This window comes from Rattus rattus, chromosome 7, assembly GCF_011064425.1.
Source record: "Rattus rattus isolate New Zealand chromosome 7, Rrattus_CSIRO_v1, whole genome shotgun sequence".
NCBI classification, from domain to species: domain Eukaryota; kingdom Metazoa; phylum Chordata; class Mammalia; order Rodentia; family Muridae; genus Rattus; species Rattus rattus.
This window is the reverse complement of record NC_046160.1, coordinates 3624052-3640470: the sequence shown is the minus strand read 5'-3', so window position 1 is coordinate 3640470 and position 16419 is coordinate 3624052. Positions and strand designations below refer to the sequence as shown.

The window sequence follows — 16419 nt, the reverse complement described above, 5'->3', positions numbered from 1 at the left end:
AGCCAAATCATAAGGCTCTGAAACAATGAAACTGTCTAAACAAACAAGCTGCACAGGACATATATGCTCTGTTTTTTCTTATTCACTCTTTACTTTTTACTTTTTACTTTACTTTTTTTTGTCATAAAACCCCAATGAGGAGATGGTAAGAGGATTTTTTTCAAGTGTGAAGCTACAAGGTTGATCTCTCCATTCCTGCAGACACATCCATACACGTGTGCCTGTATATGTATACACATTTAAGATGACTTTCTATTTTTATATTTAATCACAGAATCTTGGAAATTTTGGAAATCTTTAAGGTTCAAGGATTCATTAATGATGCTAATATGACTGACCAATTACAGAGATATTTGGGGGCAATGGAACTTGAGGCCTCTAAAATTGTGATTCTACTATGGTCTGTGAGCTTATCATAACAGCCCTGGTCTTACACCAGTCCAAATGAGAAAACAGAGGTGCAATCTACAAATCTAGAAGTAAGTCTTAGAAACGAGGTAGTGAGGTCACGTTAGATCAATGTAATTTTCCGCTAAAAGCTGGAGTGCTGCTATATTTAATTGTATTCTGACCATTTAGAAAGCAGCTCGAGTGACCATGACTCTCCTCCAATGCCTCTCCTTTACCCTGCTTTCACTTCCAATAGAAGTCTCCATGCCCACAAAAGATCTATCTGCCAAGAGTTCATTCTTCTGGGATCTGCACTTGTAGGAAGAGTGGAAAGCGAGGAGGACATTGTTAGGTATACCCTGCACAGTTAGATATACTCTTCAAAGAGCTCTGAACAGCTACTGATCAGTTTTGCAGTTTATTCCTGGAAATGTCTATGGAGTTTACCCTTCACTCCTCATTCTACTCATTCCTGACCCAACTGAGTAATGCTTCACTGGGTTTTTCCTCTCCTTGCTGAATTATTGTTGAATATCCAACAGGGCTGGGTGTACTGGGACTCAATAAAGATGTGTTGTATCAACACTCAGAGAGATTACTGAATGCTGGGATCAGGAAATAAGTACATATTTTGAATATAAGTAACTCCAGCCTTGAACATATGTAAGTCTTCAAATAAAGAATTCAGACATTTCCTTTTTGGTTTTAGGAAAGTGGGAGGTCATTTGTATTTCTTTCATATTTTGAAACCTGCTGTATTCAGGATGTCAGCTTTGTTTGTGATCTCAGCAAGTGGGACATTATTAGGCTAGTTGTTTGATTTCATTCCACTCCCTTCCAAGCCAGGGCAAGTGACAGCATGGTGCAAGATAGTCAGATACACACAGCTTAGCCACTCAGTTGGCCTCAGCACATACTGGGCACATCTGATCTTGGTTGGCTCCTGTTTTGAAGTAGCCTTTGATTCATTCATTCAGTTCATGAACATATCATGCTATTGTCCTACAACAGAAACTATCAAGCATGAAGAAACTCTTGCTATCACATAACTTCAGTTCTAGTTTCTAGAGGCAGGGCTAGTGGGAGACAAGGGGAAAATGAAACACTTAAATTACAGTGAGTTTATGGAAAGGGTATGATCACAGGCTAGAGCAGTGTGAGATCTAACTGGGGTGGAATGTCAAGAAAGACCCTTTGGGGATGTTGTTCTCAACCTGTGGGTCATGACCTTTTGGGGGATAGAATGACCATTTTGAGAGGGTCACATATCAGATATCCTGCATATTAGATAGCTACATAATTCATAACAGTAGGAAAATTCCAGTTATGAATTAGCACTGAAATAAATTTATGGTTTGTATCACCACAGCACAAGGAGCTATATTATAGGTCATAACATTAGAAAAGTTGAGAACCACTGCCTTAAGGGGTGGTATTTGGTCACAGTTAGAAAATGAGAAATTGCCAACAAGATAGGCAAAAGCATTCTAGACAGAGAGAAAAGGGAAAAGAAAGAGCTGAAGTGAAAAAAGCTTTCATTCAATTCATCTGGAAAAATAAAAAACCCAGGATAGCTAAAACTATCCTCAACAATAAAAGGACTTCCGGGGGAATCACTATCCCTGAACTCAAGCAGTATTACAGAGCAATAGTGACAAAACTGCATGGTATTGGTACAGAGACAGACAGATAGACCAGTGGAATAGAATTGAAGACACAGAAATGAACCCACACACCTATGGTCACTTGATTTTTGACAAAGGAGCCAAAACCATCCAATGGAAAAAAGATAGCATTTTCAGCAAATGATGCTGGTTCAACTGGAGGTCAGCATGTAGAAGAATGAAGATCGATCCATGCTTATCACCCTGTACAAAGCTTAAGTCCAAGTGCATCAAGGACTTCCACATCAAACCAGATACACTCAAACTAATAGAAGAAAAAGTGGGGAAGCATCTTGAACACATGGGCACTGGAGAAAATTTCCTGAACAAAACACCAATGGTTTATGCTCTAAGATCAAGAATCGACAAATGGGATCTCATAAAACTGCAAAGCTTCTGTAAGGCAAAGGACACTGTAGTTAGGACAAAACAGCAACCGACAGATTGGGAAAAGATCTTTACCAAATCTACAACAGATAGAGGGCTTATATCCAAATTATACAAAGAACTCAAGAAGTTAGACCGCAGGGAGACAAATAATCCTATTAAAAATGGGGTTCAGAGCTAAACAAAGAATTCACAGCTGATGAATGCCAAATGACTGAGAAACACCTAAAGAAATGTTCAGCATCTTTAGTCATAAGGAAATGCAAATCAAAACAACCCTGAGATTTCACCTCACACCAGTGAGAATGGCTAAGATCAAAAACTCAGGTGACAGCAGATGCTGGTGAGGATGTGGAGAAAGAGGAACACCCTCCATTGTTGGTGGGATTGCAGACTGGTACAACCATTCTGGAAATAAGTCTGGAGGTTCCTCAGAAAATTGGACATTGAACTACCTGAGGACTCAGCTATACCTGTCTTGGGCATATACCCAAAAGATGCCCCAACATATAACAAAGACACATGCTCCACTATGCTCATAGCAGCCTTATTTATAATAGCCAGAAGCTGGAAAGAACCCAGATGCCCTTCAACAGAGGAATAGATACAGAAAATGTGGTACATCTACACAATGGAATATTACTCAGCTATCCAAAACAATGACTATGAAATTCATAGGCAAATGGATGGAACTGGAAAATATCATCTTGAGTGAGGTAACCCAATCACAGAAAAACACACACGGTATGTACTCATCGATAAGTGGATATTAGCACAAATGCTTGAATTACCCTAGATGCACAGGATACATGAAACTCAGGAAGGATGACCAAAATGTGAATGCTTCACTCATTTTTTAAAAGGGGAACAAGAATACCCTTGGCAGGGAATAGGGAGGCAAAGTTTAGAAAAGAGGCAGAAGGAACACCCATTCAGAGCCTGCCCCACATGTGGCCCATACATATACAGCCACCAAACTCGATAAGATGGATGAAGCAAAGAAGTGTAGGCCGATAGGAACCGGATGTAAATCTCTCCTGAGAGACACAGCCAGAATACAGCAAATACATAGGCGAATGCCATCATTAAACCACTGAACTGAGAATGGGACCCCCGTTGAATGCATCTTAGAAAGGACTGAAAGAGCCTGAAGGGGCTTGAGACCCCATATGTACAACAATGCCAACCAACCAGAGCTTCCAGGGACTAAGCCACTACCCAAAGACTATATACATGGACTGACCCTGGGCTCCAACCTCATAGGTAGCAATGAATAGCCTAGTAAGATCACCAGTGGAAGGGGAAGCCCTTGGTCCTGCCAAGATTGAACCCCCAGTGTTGGGGGGGAGGGCGGTAATGGGGGGAGGATGGAGAGGGGAACACTCAAGGAGAAGGGGAAGGGGAGGGGTTAGGGGGATGTTGGCCCGGAAACTGGGAAAGGGAATAACAATCGAAATGTAAATAAGAAATACCCAAGTTAATAAAGATGAAAAAAAGAAAGAAAAAAAAGCTTGCGTTCAAGGTGTCTAGAATTCAGTGGTGATGGGAAAGCAGTGCATGATGGGTATCGTGTTACTGGAGACAGAGTCAGGGCAGTCAGTACTCATGGCAAAGCATATGATCTCTATGAGAGAAAGAATTCTGGCACTCCAGCAGGTACAGCCCTGTCAGTCATAATCGGATGTCATAAAATCTGAGTTGAATAAATTTCACTGTAAGGGAGACTCTAGACCTGTTCTTGCTGCCACGATGGGCATGGATTCACTAAAACCAGAAAATGGAGAGTTCTGTGGGCCTTCTCTGTAGACCTGATGAAGGAGATAATAGCTGGAGCTATGGTGGTGGTGACGGTATGGAGAAGTGGAGACTTCAGAGCCATGCTTCAGGGACTAAATCCCTAGCACCAGGTGATGGGATGATTTAGGAGCTTGGATTCGGCGATACAGGGAGAGTAGGGCACCTTGGGCTAAGGAGGTTAATTGTACTGTTTTGTACTTGGTCATTTTTTTTTTTTTGCAACTCCAAGGAGGGATCCAAGTGAAGGTATCCAGGCTTTAGTTGGGCATTCCATACATGGAACACCATGGAGCAGGACAATGTATGTGTTATGTAACTCTACATAGTGGATGAGCTGACCACATTGAATGCAGATCACAGCAGAGACCGTTCAGAATTAAGAATGTGTGCTCTAGCTTCTAGAGGTTGGGCAGCAGTGCAGAATTTGGCAGAGAAGTAAAGGAAGCTATAGCATAGAATCAGAAGAAAACAGCCACCAGCAGGTGTTGGCCAGCTCTGTGGAGTCCTCGGAGAATCTATAACCTGTGGGCACGGAAGCAGTCTTCACATCTGGTATTTGAGTTTGAAGGTAATCCTGTGGTACTGGACTTCTTGTTTTTATTTGAAAAATAATTAAATCACTGTATTAAAAGTAGTAAGAATAGAGAATAATTTACCAGTCTTGTGACAAGAAGGATTTTCAGTGGAAACATGAAAATAGAGCCAAATTGAGCCAATTGAGTAATGAATGGGGATTTCTGGGTGGGGATGAAATGTTAAACAATGTTTTTTGTCATAAACCCCATCGAGGAGATGGTAAGAGGATTTTTTTTCAAGAATGAAGCTACAAGGTTGTAAGAGCAACCAAATGTTCAGATTATAAAACTGGTGAACAAGATGCAGTGACTACCACTGTAGTGGTGTCCCCTTTGGTCTGGCTAGCATATAGAACCTCAACCCAGTCCAAGGTTGTACAGTCAGAGCTGAAATGCTCACATCATCTCTTGTTTTGAGACAGAGCTATGCTGACATTTCAGACTCTGCACAATGATCTAAAGCAATGTGATTGGTACTGCACAGCTCCCCATCCTCTGGGGTATGGTAACTCTGGGAAGAGGTGGAAACAAGGTGAGCTGGATAAAGATTGTCAGACTTTGTTTAAGATGCCAAGTATGGTGGCACACATCTTTAATCCCAGCTTTCAGATTGTAGAGGCAGGTGGACTCTGAGTTTGAGGCATAGAGAGTTCTAGGCCAGCCAGGTCTACATAGTGAGATCATGTCTCAAATCTCTTCTCAACAAAAGTAAATAAATAAATATAGATAAGTAAATAGGCAGCTAGACACCATTGACAGTTGTTAGGCAAGAGCCCTTACTCTCATTAGCAAAATACCAAAGATGGATTTATTCATGTATCATCTTTGTGTGTGTGTGTGTGTGTGTGTGTGTGTGTGTGTGTGTGTGTGTGTGTGTGTGTAGTACTGAGGACTGAACCAGACTCTCCCAAATATTAAGCAAGTACTCTGCCATTGAGCTGTATAATACAATTCATTAGATTAGGAAAAAAATCTGAGACTGAATCTCTAAGCTACCCAGGCTAGCAATCCTGCGTCAGCCTCCCAAGTAGCTGAACTGAGGGGCACAGGCTTCAGCGCAGGTGCTGAAGATGCATTCGTCACAGATCATAGGATTTATAGGTACTAGGTACCAATTATGAATGTAGATGCTAAGTTCCTTCTCCCAGAGCCCTCACTCATCCATCGGCGTGCCAGAATACTGACAGCAAATGCTTCGTCTTCCTGCCAGAGTCTGGAAGATTTTCTCCAGGGAGCTTGACCTGCCTGAGTCCAGATCCAAGATTTGATGTTCCCTTGACTTAATGACCCAGTTGGGTCTTCTGCTGAGATTATTACAGTGTTCACCAATGTTGTTCTTTTCTCTTCGGAATCTTTCCCAAGAGAACTGCTCCCAAGGGTTCCTCTATGGGCTTTCTATCTGGCTGTCAGAACTGTTTGTTCTTCTTCCACTCGTCTCTAGTGTTTGTTTGGGGGAATGAGATGCCTTTCTAAGACTGTGTGTTCTTCTCAAACGAACTAGGGTGTTTCTCATCTCAGGGGCGTGATAAGCAGTGTGGCTACTACAGGCAGGATTCCAGATGACCTCTCAGCTGTCTGTCACAATACTCACATTTTTTTGTTACTGTCTCAGTTTTATAACCTAAGCCAGTATTTCTTGTTGCATGATTTTTCTCCCTTTCTCAGTATATAGATGAAGACAAAGGCCACAGTGTTTACTCACTAAGCATCTTCCTTCTCTGGTCAGAAAGCAGCAATAGCAGGTATATGGAAGTGGTGATGGCTTGTGTGGATGGTTCATGCAGTGGGCTGAAGATGGAAAGCGATTGTTTTGTTTTGTATTTAATTTGTTCTTCTAGTCTAAAGTTAATACAGCCACACAAAAAGAGTTTAAAAATGGAGAAGAGAAAAAAAATGGAGAAGAAAGAGAAATTCCTTAAGAGTTCAGGGCTCTCAGGGATCCTCTGCTTGTGTCCCTTTATATTTGAAGGTATATTGCTTCTGCAGGCCCATGGACTTTGTGAGGCAAGTCACTGCTATTTCCAACTCTGAAGAGAATGCATCCCTTGCTGCTGCTGCTGCTGCTGCTGCTGCTGCTGCTGCTGCTGCTGCTGCTGCTGGCGATTGTGATAATGGTGATGCTGCTGCTGCTGCTAGAGGTGCTGCTGGTGTTGGTGTTGGTGTTGGTGTTGGTGTTGGTGGTGGTGGTGGCGATTGTGATAATGGTGATGCTGCTGCTGCTGCTGCTGCTGCTGCTGGTGTTGGTGGTCCTGCTAGCGGTGGTACTGCTGTGATGCTACTGCTTGATGGATGGCTGGATCCGGCAACCACAGTCCACTGATAGGCAAAATCTTACCCAACAAACACATGACAACATTTAGGAACACAGTAGCTTTGGAGAAAAGTAAGAATTTGGAGGAAGACAACAGCCCCAGTCTTTCTTCCTTGCTGAGCCTTCCAAGTAGTATGTCAGCTCAGAAGACTCAACCCTGCCATTTTCGTAATTTCAAAACTTAAAGTTAAATGTAATTATATGATCATGTTCCATTAAGCCCTACCATTAATTTGCTGGTGTTTATTGTTATTATCTTTTATTTCTTGACTATGTTGTCCTTGTAAAATATAGTAAATGGTTTCCAGCCTTTTAAGCCACAGACATTTGAGAAGTGGCCCTAGAACAGCTCCTGAAATCAACCATAGGGTGGTCAGCAAGAAAGATGTAGGCTGACAGGATGATGCCTCTCCCTTGACCTTATTTCAGTGCTATGTGAAGCTCTGTTCTCATTCAGTTTCACTGGCATTCTTTTCTACTAGTTCTCATAATGTTTGTTTTATCTTCCATAAGCAATAAACTATCAAGTTGGTGGTCTTCACAATGACTATTCTTTGGGGGGTTGGTTCCTATGAGCAGGAATGAGGAAAACTTTAATTTTTACTTGATGCTTTTTTTTTGCAACTTCATTGGAGAAGGGACATTGCTTGTCCTTGGCAAGTGTCTTGTGCACATATAATCAATAAATGCTTGTAGTTAAAAGAACATGTTGTGAAAAAATGAGCCACTTTCCTGTGGTCTCAAAATGGAATAATGGAGTAGAAAAAGTATATTTAGATAAGAGAAAATATTTGTGTTTAGGTAGGGAAATAGAAGATATATCTGAGAGCTAGGGATAAGAAAATAGTGTGTGTGTAACAGGGTTGAGGTCAGAAAGGATAGGAGAGGACACTGGGATGTTGACTTGATGCCAGAATATGTCTGACTTTTATCCTGAATCTGAGAGTTGAATCACAGAGGGTAATAAGTTAGGGTAAGAGCTCAGCACAGAGCTACAAGAGAGGAGAGGCAGAAAGATCAAAGGATAACTGATGGACTGAGGATGAGACAAGAGGAAGCATGAGTATAGGCCACACTGTCTTTTAGGGATGGATCCTGTCTTTCTGAGACCAATCTCACACACTTTCATACAGTAGAATGTTACTCCCGACAGTTTGGAACTTCAGACTGTGACCCTTTGGTAGCAGAAGCCTTTGTTTCTACTGCTGTTGTCCTTCAGGAGGTCATTAAAGGGACAGCATGCTCAGCAATCTCTCAGCTTTGTTTATTTAGGCACAAAGTCATTGCCAGAGCTGAGATTCTTAGCAAATTCTTGTTCAAAATCCCTGTCAATCTATAACAACAATCTATGTGTCTGTATGGGGATTATCCAAACTGCTTTCACGTAACAAAACCATGCATTCAGCCCAAGGGAATCCTCACCTATTAAGTCTAACAACTAGAATTATTACCCAACTGTTAGAATCTGAGGCCTAAGAGAATCCCATTGGTTTTGGCAAGTTTGCTTGGATGGTATTCATAAAATGAAAGCACTTCAGAATCAAAGGAACCAGAATCCTAGTTCCATTTTCCAGCATGCTAGATAAGAATTTTCTCCATAGTATCCTCAGTCAGTTGAGTTTTCTATTTCATTGAAACTTAATTGAACTTATGGGCCCTTTGTTTTGTAGAGGTTTTCATCAAGTAGGGCATTATGAAGATGTACATTTACTGCAATTGTTGAAACAGGACTCCGTGTAAGGGTTCTATGTTGCTCTTTGATGAGAAAGGTTTGAAAGAACAGCTGAGAGAGAATGAATTCAAACCACTCCTAAGACTAAATAATTAATTGAGTTCAACTCCATGGCTTGGTTTCATATATATATATATATATATATATATATATATATATAAATAATCATTTGAAGAGTTTCAGCTCAGCGGCATACTCCATACGAATGAACAAGGTAATGGCATGTCCAGGTCAGAGACAGAGAACAGGCTTTCAGATATCTCAGGGAGAGGTCAGAACAGAAACAAACATCCAAATCTCATTATAATCAGATCCTAGGCAATTAAAAATAATTACTCTCTTTCATAGTTGACCTTGTAGGCATATATAAGCTAGAATCTAGTCTAAATAAAACTAAATTAGAGAGTCACAATCTAACAGCTTAAAGAAAAATATAATCCAATCAACTATAGTGATTGGATAACCGAATTAAGTAGTTTGGAGAAGGATACTCAAAAGTTAAATGAATTTCTCATCTTCTGGAATGATACACCCTTCTTTCTAAAATTCAGGCTTCTTTAGTGTGGAAGGGTAGCAGGGACCCCTCAGTACAGTAGTGTGATTTTATCCTCACGAAGCAAGCGGAGTTCTATGCCATCAAGCCCCCACCCTTCAATTGCTGATGATACCTCTGTAAATTATAGCTCTTAGCCAATTCTCAGGGTAGAGTTCATCTTCTGCTTTAAAAGATTTTTCCCTTGGAATGTAATTTCTACTTGTTCAAGGCACTGTATTTCTTTATTTTTTTCTCTCTGATTCCTCTGCAGGGAATACAAACCTTTCTAGCAGCCCAATTAAATTCAAAACATTGGCCATAGGCAATTTTCGATAAAGTAAGTATAGGGGTTTTTGTTAGGAGAAAGGATTATGCTGTGTGCATTAGCATTAAGGCAGAAGAGTTTGTTTCTTTCAAAGGAACATCTAAACAAGGCAAGGCAGTGGACAAGCCTGCACTGGGCACCCAGGCAATGTGCACTTGATTTTTGGCTAATGCGACAGAGTAACAATTAAAGAACATTAAATGGGTAATATTCCAGGTTTGAGATCTGGTCCTATTTGGCAAAAATATATTTCTGTTTGAACATTTCTGTCAGGTTTAAAGTGATTTTGTTTAGGCAATTTCATCCATCTTTTTAATATTTATAAGTATATAGATGCAGACACAGTTAACTCAAGTCAAAAGAATTTAATGACTTACCTAGTGTACAGAATATTCAACTTTTAACTTAGGTGACTTGTTTTGCTCTTTCTGAATAAATTAACAGATTCCAGAGAGATATATAGGCATTTTCTTTAAAACAAACACATAGTAAAACAAGGAAAACAAGAACACCATCAAATGCTATCATAGTTCACTGCAGGAGAGAGTAGTAATCATCTTTTATAGAAATCTTTTCTTCAATACTGAGTAGCAGAGCAAATAACCAGATGTAATTCTGCCTGATTTATTAAAGCATTTGTTCAACACATAATTGAAGACCCAGAATGTGTATTGCATTGAACCAGATGCAATGAGCAGCACAGGGGACATTTTCACTGCAGTTGGAGAAATAAGACACACACGAAAAATTAAACTCAAAGCAAGATGAAGTGTGAAATGAGCCGCATCCTGGTTCAGAAGAAGGCAAGATTAAATAGAGACCGAGTGACCATGGATGATGTCATGAAAGACACAAACTGCCAGTGTGATTATGTTAACTAGTGTGCACAGCAAGAGGCCAAGAAGAAACTCAGTGCAACTAAAGCAAGAGTCTGTATGAAGACAGAGAGGTAGAGATACAGTTTGAGAGAAACCCTCCAGCCTGTGAGTTCGATCATCTACTAGAGGGTGAGGAGATATAAGCCAGAAAGGGAAGCTACTGAGCTATTGCATTATTTTTGAACATAATGCTTCGTGATGATGGCTTTTTGCAGAGGGAATGGAATGACAATGATCAGGCTGCTTTGGAGAAAGAAGAGAAATTTCAGAGGAAGGGATAATGGGGGACTAGAAAAGCCTTGGAGGGCTAGTCCTCCCGTCAGAGGATGAAGGTCATCACCATGGATGCTGTGGTAAGAAGTGACGGCTGTTTCTCTAGTGGTTACAGTCTAGGTGTTAGAAGCACCTTGGCGATAAGGACAGACACATTTAAATTGCCACAATGCAATGAAAAGCTACCCAAGGTCTCATGTTTGTTAGGACTGTTTCAGGAGCTAGGATTCCTGCTCATGGTTCCCACCAAGAAGGAATTCTTTCTGGCAGTGGGGGTTGAATAAGCCAGCTTTTCCCAAAGTATCTGTTTATGGGATCTTAACCCCCCAAACATGCTCCTAGGGGAAAAGGCACTCCAAAATTATGTTTGAAAACACCATGGACTATTTTCCTTGAGGATCATACTACTGGTGGGCATGGCAAAGGCACATTGCAATCCCTCTTTGCACAGAACACTGAAATATTATCCCTCAGAGCTAAGGTTCTGCTAAACAAAGACTGAGTCAGAAAAACTTGTTTCTAACTGAAAAATAGCCTAGAGCTGTGGAATGTGGGGAAGGAGCTAATCCAAGCAACCATACCAGGAATCCAAGGCCAAGAAGGAATAGAAATTTACAAAGAACGAATTCGAAGTAAATGCTTCAAATGAGATTGCAACTGTACATTCCCATATTTGTAAGGAGAGAGTCCAACACAGGCAGCCAGGAGCTGGGCTCAGCATTCCCTAAATCAAGAATGATATCAGCGGACTCTCTTTAACTATTACAGACTGTACTAGAGGAAAGGATTGTATCCAGAGTATCTTCTAGATTTAAAATTTTGGACCTGGAGAGAATGTTTACTTTTTCTTTTTTTCCAAGAATTTCAACTCCATCAAGAATGAAGAATGATCATAGACCTTTCTAGATCTGGCGGCTACCTCCAACTGAAGCAGATTCTGCGATAAGTCAGAAATCAGAATCGCTTTCTTGATGATCTGAATCAATCTGCTTCCTATGTGCTTGGCAAATACTGACAGCCAGAGGAAATACCAAGTTGTTTTGTTGTTTTGTTTTGTTTTATTGTTGTTGTTGTTGGCTTTGTTTACTCAGTGTATGAAGGTTAAATTTTGCACCCAATGACATATAACAGGGAAGTGACAGATTATATAAAAATTTATCATTTTCCAAATCAGTCCTAACCTTCTCAACTGATCTAATCTTCATGAAAGCCCTATGCATGAGAGTGTGTTTGTCTAATGTTTTCAACTTGTGAACACCACCATTATGAACAAGAAAAGCACAGGAGACATAGTGCTAAGTTTGTTCCTGGCACTGTCTTGCTTAGTCTCCATAGCAATCCTGTGCATGCACTGTCATTTCTATCATATAGCCAGGAGCACAGATGAGAGGATAAGTTCCTGGCACAGTGGGGAGGTACTAATTCTGTCTTTGTTGACTAGTCACAGTCATTTTAAAAATGACAGTCAACCCCCTTTGGGTGGCTCCAACTCTTGACCCTTGGTCTGGCTTAATGTTCTCACTGTGGTGCCATGCTTCAAGTTGCTAGACCCTACTTGAGCAATTTACATTCAATGTATTCTCTTACCTCGAAGCTGTAAGTTAAAGCAAGAGTGGACAACAAGCAAACTAGACTGGACCAAACTGGCTGTCATATATAATCAAGTAACACTTTTGTGATTGATTTTTTTAAAGATCATGAGCTAGAAATATTTTCTTTACCTCTTATTTTATTTATTTATCTTTTTTTTACAGATTTAGAAAAGTAGAAGATTTTGCATTGTAAGATGATGTAAAATTTAAATTTCAATGTACACAAAAAATGTTTTTTTTTTTTTGAGGACTATTTGATTCATGTACCTTGCTTGTCTATGTCTGCTTTTACACTGCCACACTTGAGTTGAATAGCTGCAAAGGAGACTGAATGACTTCTAGTCCAGCTCTAAGAACAGCATATAGGCATTTTTCCATAGAAAGTAGTCAGAATACATGCATTACCCACAGCATGCAGGGGAGACAAAAACAGACTTAAATTTGGTTTAGTTCTGCATGAAGGAGCTGCATGGAGGTCTTTCCTGAGGTTGTCCTGTTTACTATGCTTTTGAGAAGCAACAGCAGCACCGTGCTTGCACTTCCATTGAGGACTTTCAGTGAACCAGTACATACAGAGCATAAAGCAAGCCACAGGAGCTGTTTGCAAAATGGAATCCACTTGCATCAGTGCCCTTCTGGTCCTTCTGCCACTCACACCAGCATGGGCATATCAGAGGGTATGAGTGGCCATTGGTGATCACAGCACATAAGAGATATGAAAGGAAACTGCTACAAACTAGACAGAAAGGCCAGAGAAAGACAGTTGTTTTCCACCATGTGAGTACTACCCCTTTTCCATGATGGTGGATCAATCCACTGTAGTCAGTGAAGCTCAACTAGTCAACCCAATCTTACCTGACATGGCCATCACTAAAGTCTTTACCCAAACCCAACACTGCAAGATGCGTGAGGAACACCAGGCTGAGTCCACAGTTTCACTTCCTTGGCAAAGCTCCACTTTACCCTAGGCCTATTAATATATGGAAAAAATGTTCTTTCCCAAGAATGTTCTGGGCATTTTATCTTCTCTCTCTCTCTCTCTCTCTCTCTCTCTCTCTCTCTCTCTCTCTCTCTCTCTCTCTCTCTCACACACACACACACACACACACTTCAAAAGTAATTATCCCTTTATCTTTTCCTTCACAGCACACTTATTAAGAAGACTGTTGGGTTACACTTAGCAGAGTCTGATTTAAGCCCTATGGGGAGGAAGAAATTTTCTTCACATAATCCCCAGAGTTTCCAAACTCATCCCTAGTTGGGAAGGCTGGTAGCAGTTAATGCCAAGTCAGCATGTATTTGTCTTTTCGTTTCTATGCATTTTCCTATATTGTATATAAATAATTAGAGCTACACAGAGTCAAGAGCATGGACTTTTCTCTGCTATTCTGTTTAAGATTCTCCCACTTTCTATAAAATCACAACAGGTCATGGTCATGCTTGTTCCTTGGCTATGAAGTGCTCTTGAGCAGGGACGTATTTTAGTCATTCATATGTTAGTGTAAGAAAAAAAGAAGCCATTTTGGGGCTCACTAAGTATCATGCACACATCTCTCCTCTCCTTCATTCCTTCCTTTTTTTATTCCCTACTCTTTTCCCCCCTTTTCTTGTTACCCAACTTTTTCTAGGCAGAATGGAAAAATCCATCTTCTTAAGAAGAAATTACTGTCACTAGACAGCCAGGCATGGGGGTGGGGCACATCTGGGAGTGTAGTGGAATGCTACTCAATAATTAAATGTATAGGAAATATTTACTTCATAACGTGGGCACCACTGTTGGAAACACAGAGTCACATGGGAGGCAATAGAAGAGACCCAGAGAGAGGTGAATCAGTGAAGAGAGGAAGGGATCTGTATCTATGGCACAGCCACCCAGCCAAGCATTAAAACCACGTTGAAGGTAGAAAGCAGAGGCGCAGGGAGGGTATTCCTTAAAGGACTCAGGTGCAGATAACTTGCAGGAGTTCCGGGCGCATTGGCCTTCCCTGTGTTTGGAGACCTCATACACTAGACTGGGTGTGTACACAGCACATTCTTCAGCATTGTCTGGAAGAACGGTGTCATCTGGGCAGTGTAGCCAAAATACAGAGCTGGTCAGTGTTTTCCCTTCTCTGCAACTGCCTCGTACAGTAGCTGTTGAGTTGAGAGGTCAACGGAGAGTGCTAAATTCCACACATTCTCCTAAAAGGACAATCTGAGATTCCCAATCACAGCTAAGAGTGAAAAACTGGAGATTGTTGCCATCGGCTTCCCACCTGCACTTCCTAAGGAAGTGTTACCGGAACAATCAAAGAGCCCATGTCTGGTGTGGCAGGAGAGAACTTTTTGAGAGGGCAGAACTCCGTGTCCTATGCTCTGGATCCCTTTCAACACGTTGTGAGAGTTTGGAAACTTCTTTGGTGTGTGGCCACTAGATTCCAAATTGCAAAGAGAAGAGATAGGATGAGGTATGTCCCATTCTTGTCCAATTCTAGGAGAATGTATACTTCCTGTTTAAATAGTTAAGCAAAACCTAAAGTTGGCATCACTTTCCCCTCTGTGTTCTTTCTCCCTCTTAGTCATTCTCCTGCATCACACTCTCTCCCCTCACCTCGGGCTCCCTTTCTCCAGTTAAGAAGAACCTCAGAACCCAGAACTATCTGTGCTGTTTGCAAAGCCACAGGCGCTCCTTGAGATCCAGTGTGTGCAGCTGGCTGAGGCCAGCATTTCAGGCTTCCAGGTGTAGGTCTCCTAAGTATTCTACTCTGCTTGTTTTCCCTTTTAGTTTTCCTGCTTCTCTAGGGAGTGTGAATTTACCCCTAGCATAAATATGTCCTCCAAACTACCCCTCCCCCTTTCCCTAAGATTCAAGTTTCCACACTGGCCTTCCCTGACAAATGCCAATATAAACTCTCGCCAACTCGCCTTGGAAAGTCACAGGACAGAAGTGTCTGTCTGGGGGAGTGTGTTCTACTGTAGCCTTTGGTCAGGCCAGAAATATTTCAGCCCAGCAGATATCAGTCTAATAGGAAAATAATAATAGTACTCAATGCTCAAATGGGAACCACACAGCTGTCCCCGCGGTGATACTCACAGTTCAATGGCGTTCCGGGGGAGGTCGGTCGGAATCTCTGTCACCTTGCTGTCTTGGCAGAGAAAGACCCTATTAGAGCAATGACACAGCCAGTGATGACATCCAGATCCCGTGCCCAAGAATGCCAGCAAGGAGACCAGGAGCAAGGCCATCCTTATTTATCCATTCAGCGACTTTCTTTCTGCATCAGCGCGAAAACTTCCACAGAGTCCCCAGGCTCCTCCACACGCTGTCCGGATAAGAGAGATCTGCTTGGAGAACGGGCAAAGTCACGTGACCCACCAAGAGATGCCTTTTTTTTTAGTCGCTTCCAGGCAAGTAAAATTAATATGTGTCAATAGTGATTATATATATTAATATGTGACTAATGTGTGTCAATAATCTTCTGCTTTATCCTTCAAGACCTATATTTTTATTCCTTGACCCCCAAAATGACAGAAAAGAGAAACTTGGTGCATATTTGAAGGTATCAGTCTATAGCAGCGGATTCACATTATTTTGCTGCACAGGGATCCCTACTGGTCACTACTGTCTTCTCCTCAGTGACATAATTGACCCTCTCCCCAAGCACATCCACATGACACATCTCTAACGTACTGATGTGAAGGGAACAAAATTTACCTTTAGTATTTGGTGTTGCTGTTTTCCTGTGCCCCATCTGATATAAACCATACATCTAGGCTATAGTCATCCTGTGATTTAACAACATAAGCTAGTGTTAAACAGACTTGGGGAAGGTGGGTTAGCACTAGGTCTCTGTCGGTGGGAGGCACCTGTGATAGGGTTCTCTGTGGGGACAAGTCACTTGTGTGACCTCAAGCATGGGCTGCTTCTTTATCCACTAGCAATGCATAGTCTTTCTGGCATCTGTCTTTCCTTTCCAGACT

At 41.4% G+C, this 16419-nt stretch overlaps 1 protein-coding gene across 2 annotated transcripts in view; it reads right to left on the bottom strand.

Annotated features, from left to right (window-relative positions):
- Fshr (follicle stimulating hormone receptor) overlaps positions 1 to 15754 on the bottom strand; it is a 184440-nt gene extending 168686 nt beyond the window's left edge. The window contains exon 1 of one of the 2 annotated variants that reach the window (XM_032908629.1): positions 15533 to 15754. In XM_032908629.1, coding sequence (XP_032764520.1) covers positions 15533 to 15684 — 152 coding nt within the window. In that variant the 5' untranslated portion in view covers positions 15685 to 15754. The remainder of the gene's footprint in view (positions 1 to 15532) is intronic. The other variant, XM_032908630.1, reaches the window with a different exon arrangement.
- Between the last annotated feature and the right edge of the window lie 665 nt (positions 15755 to 16419).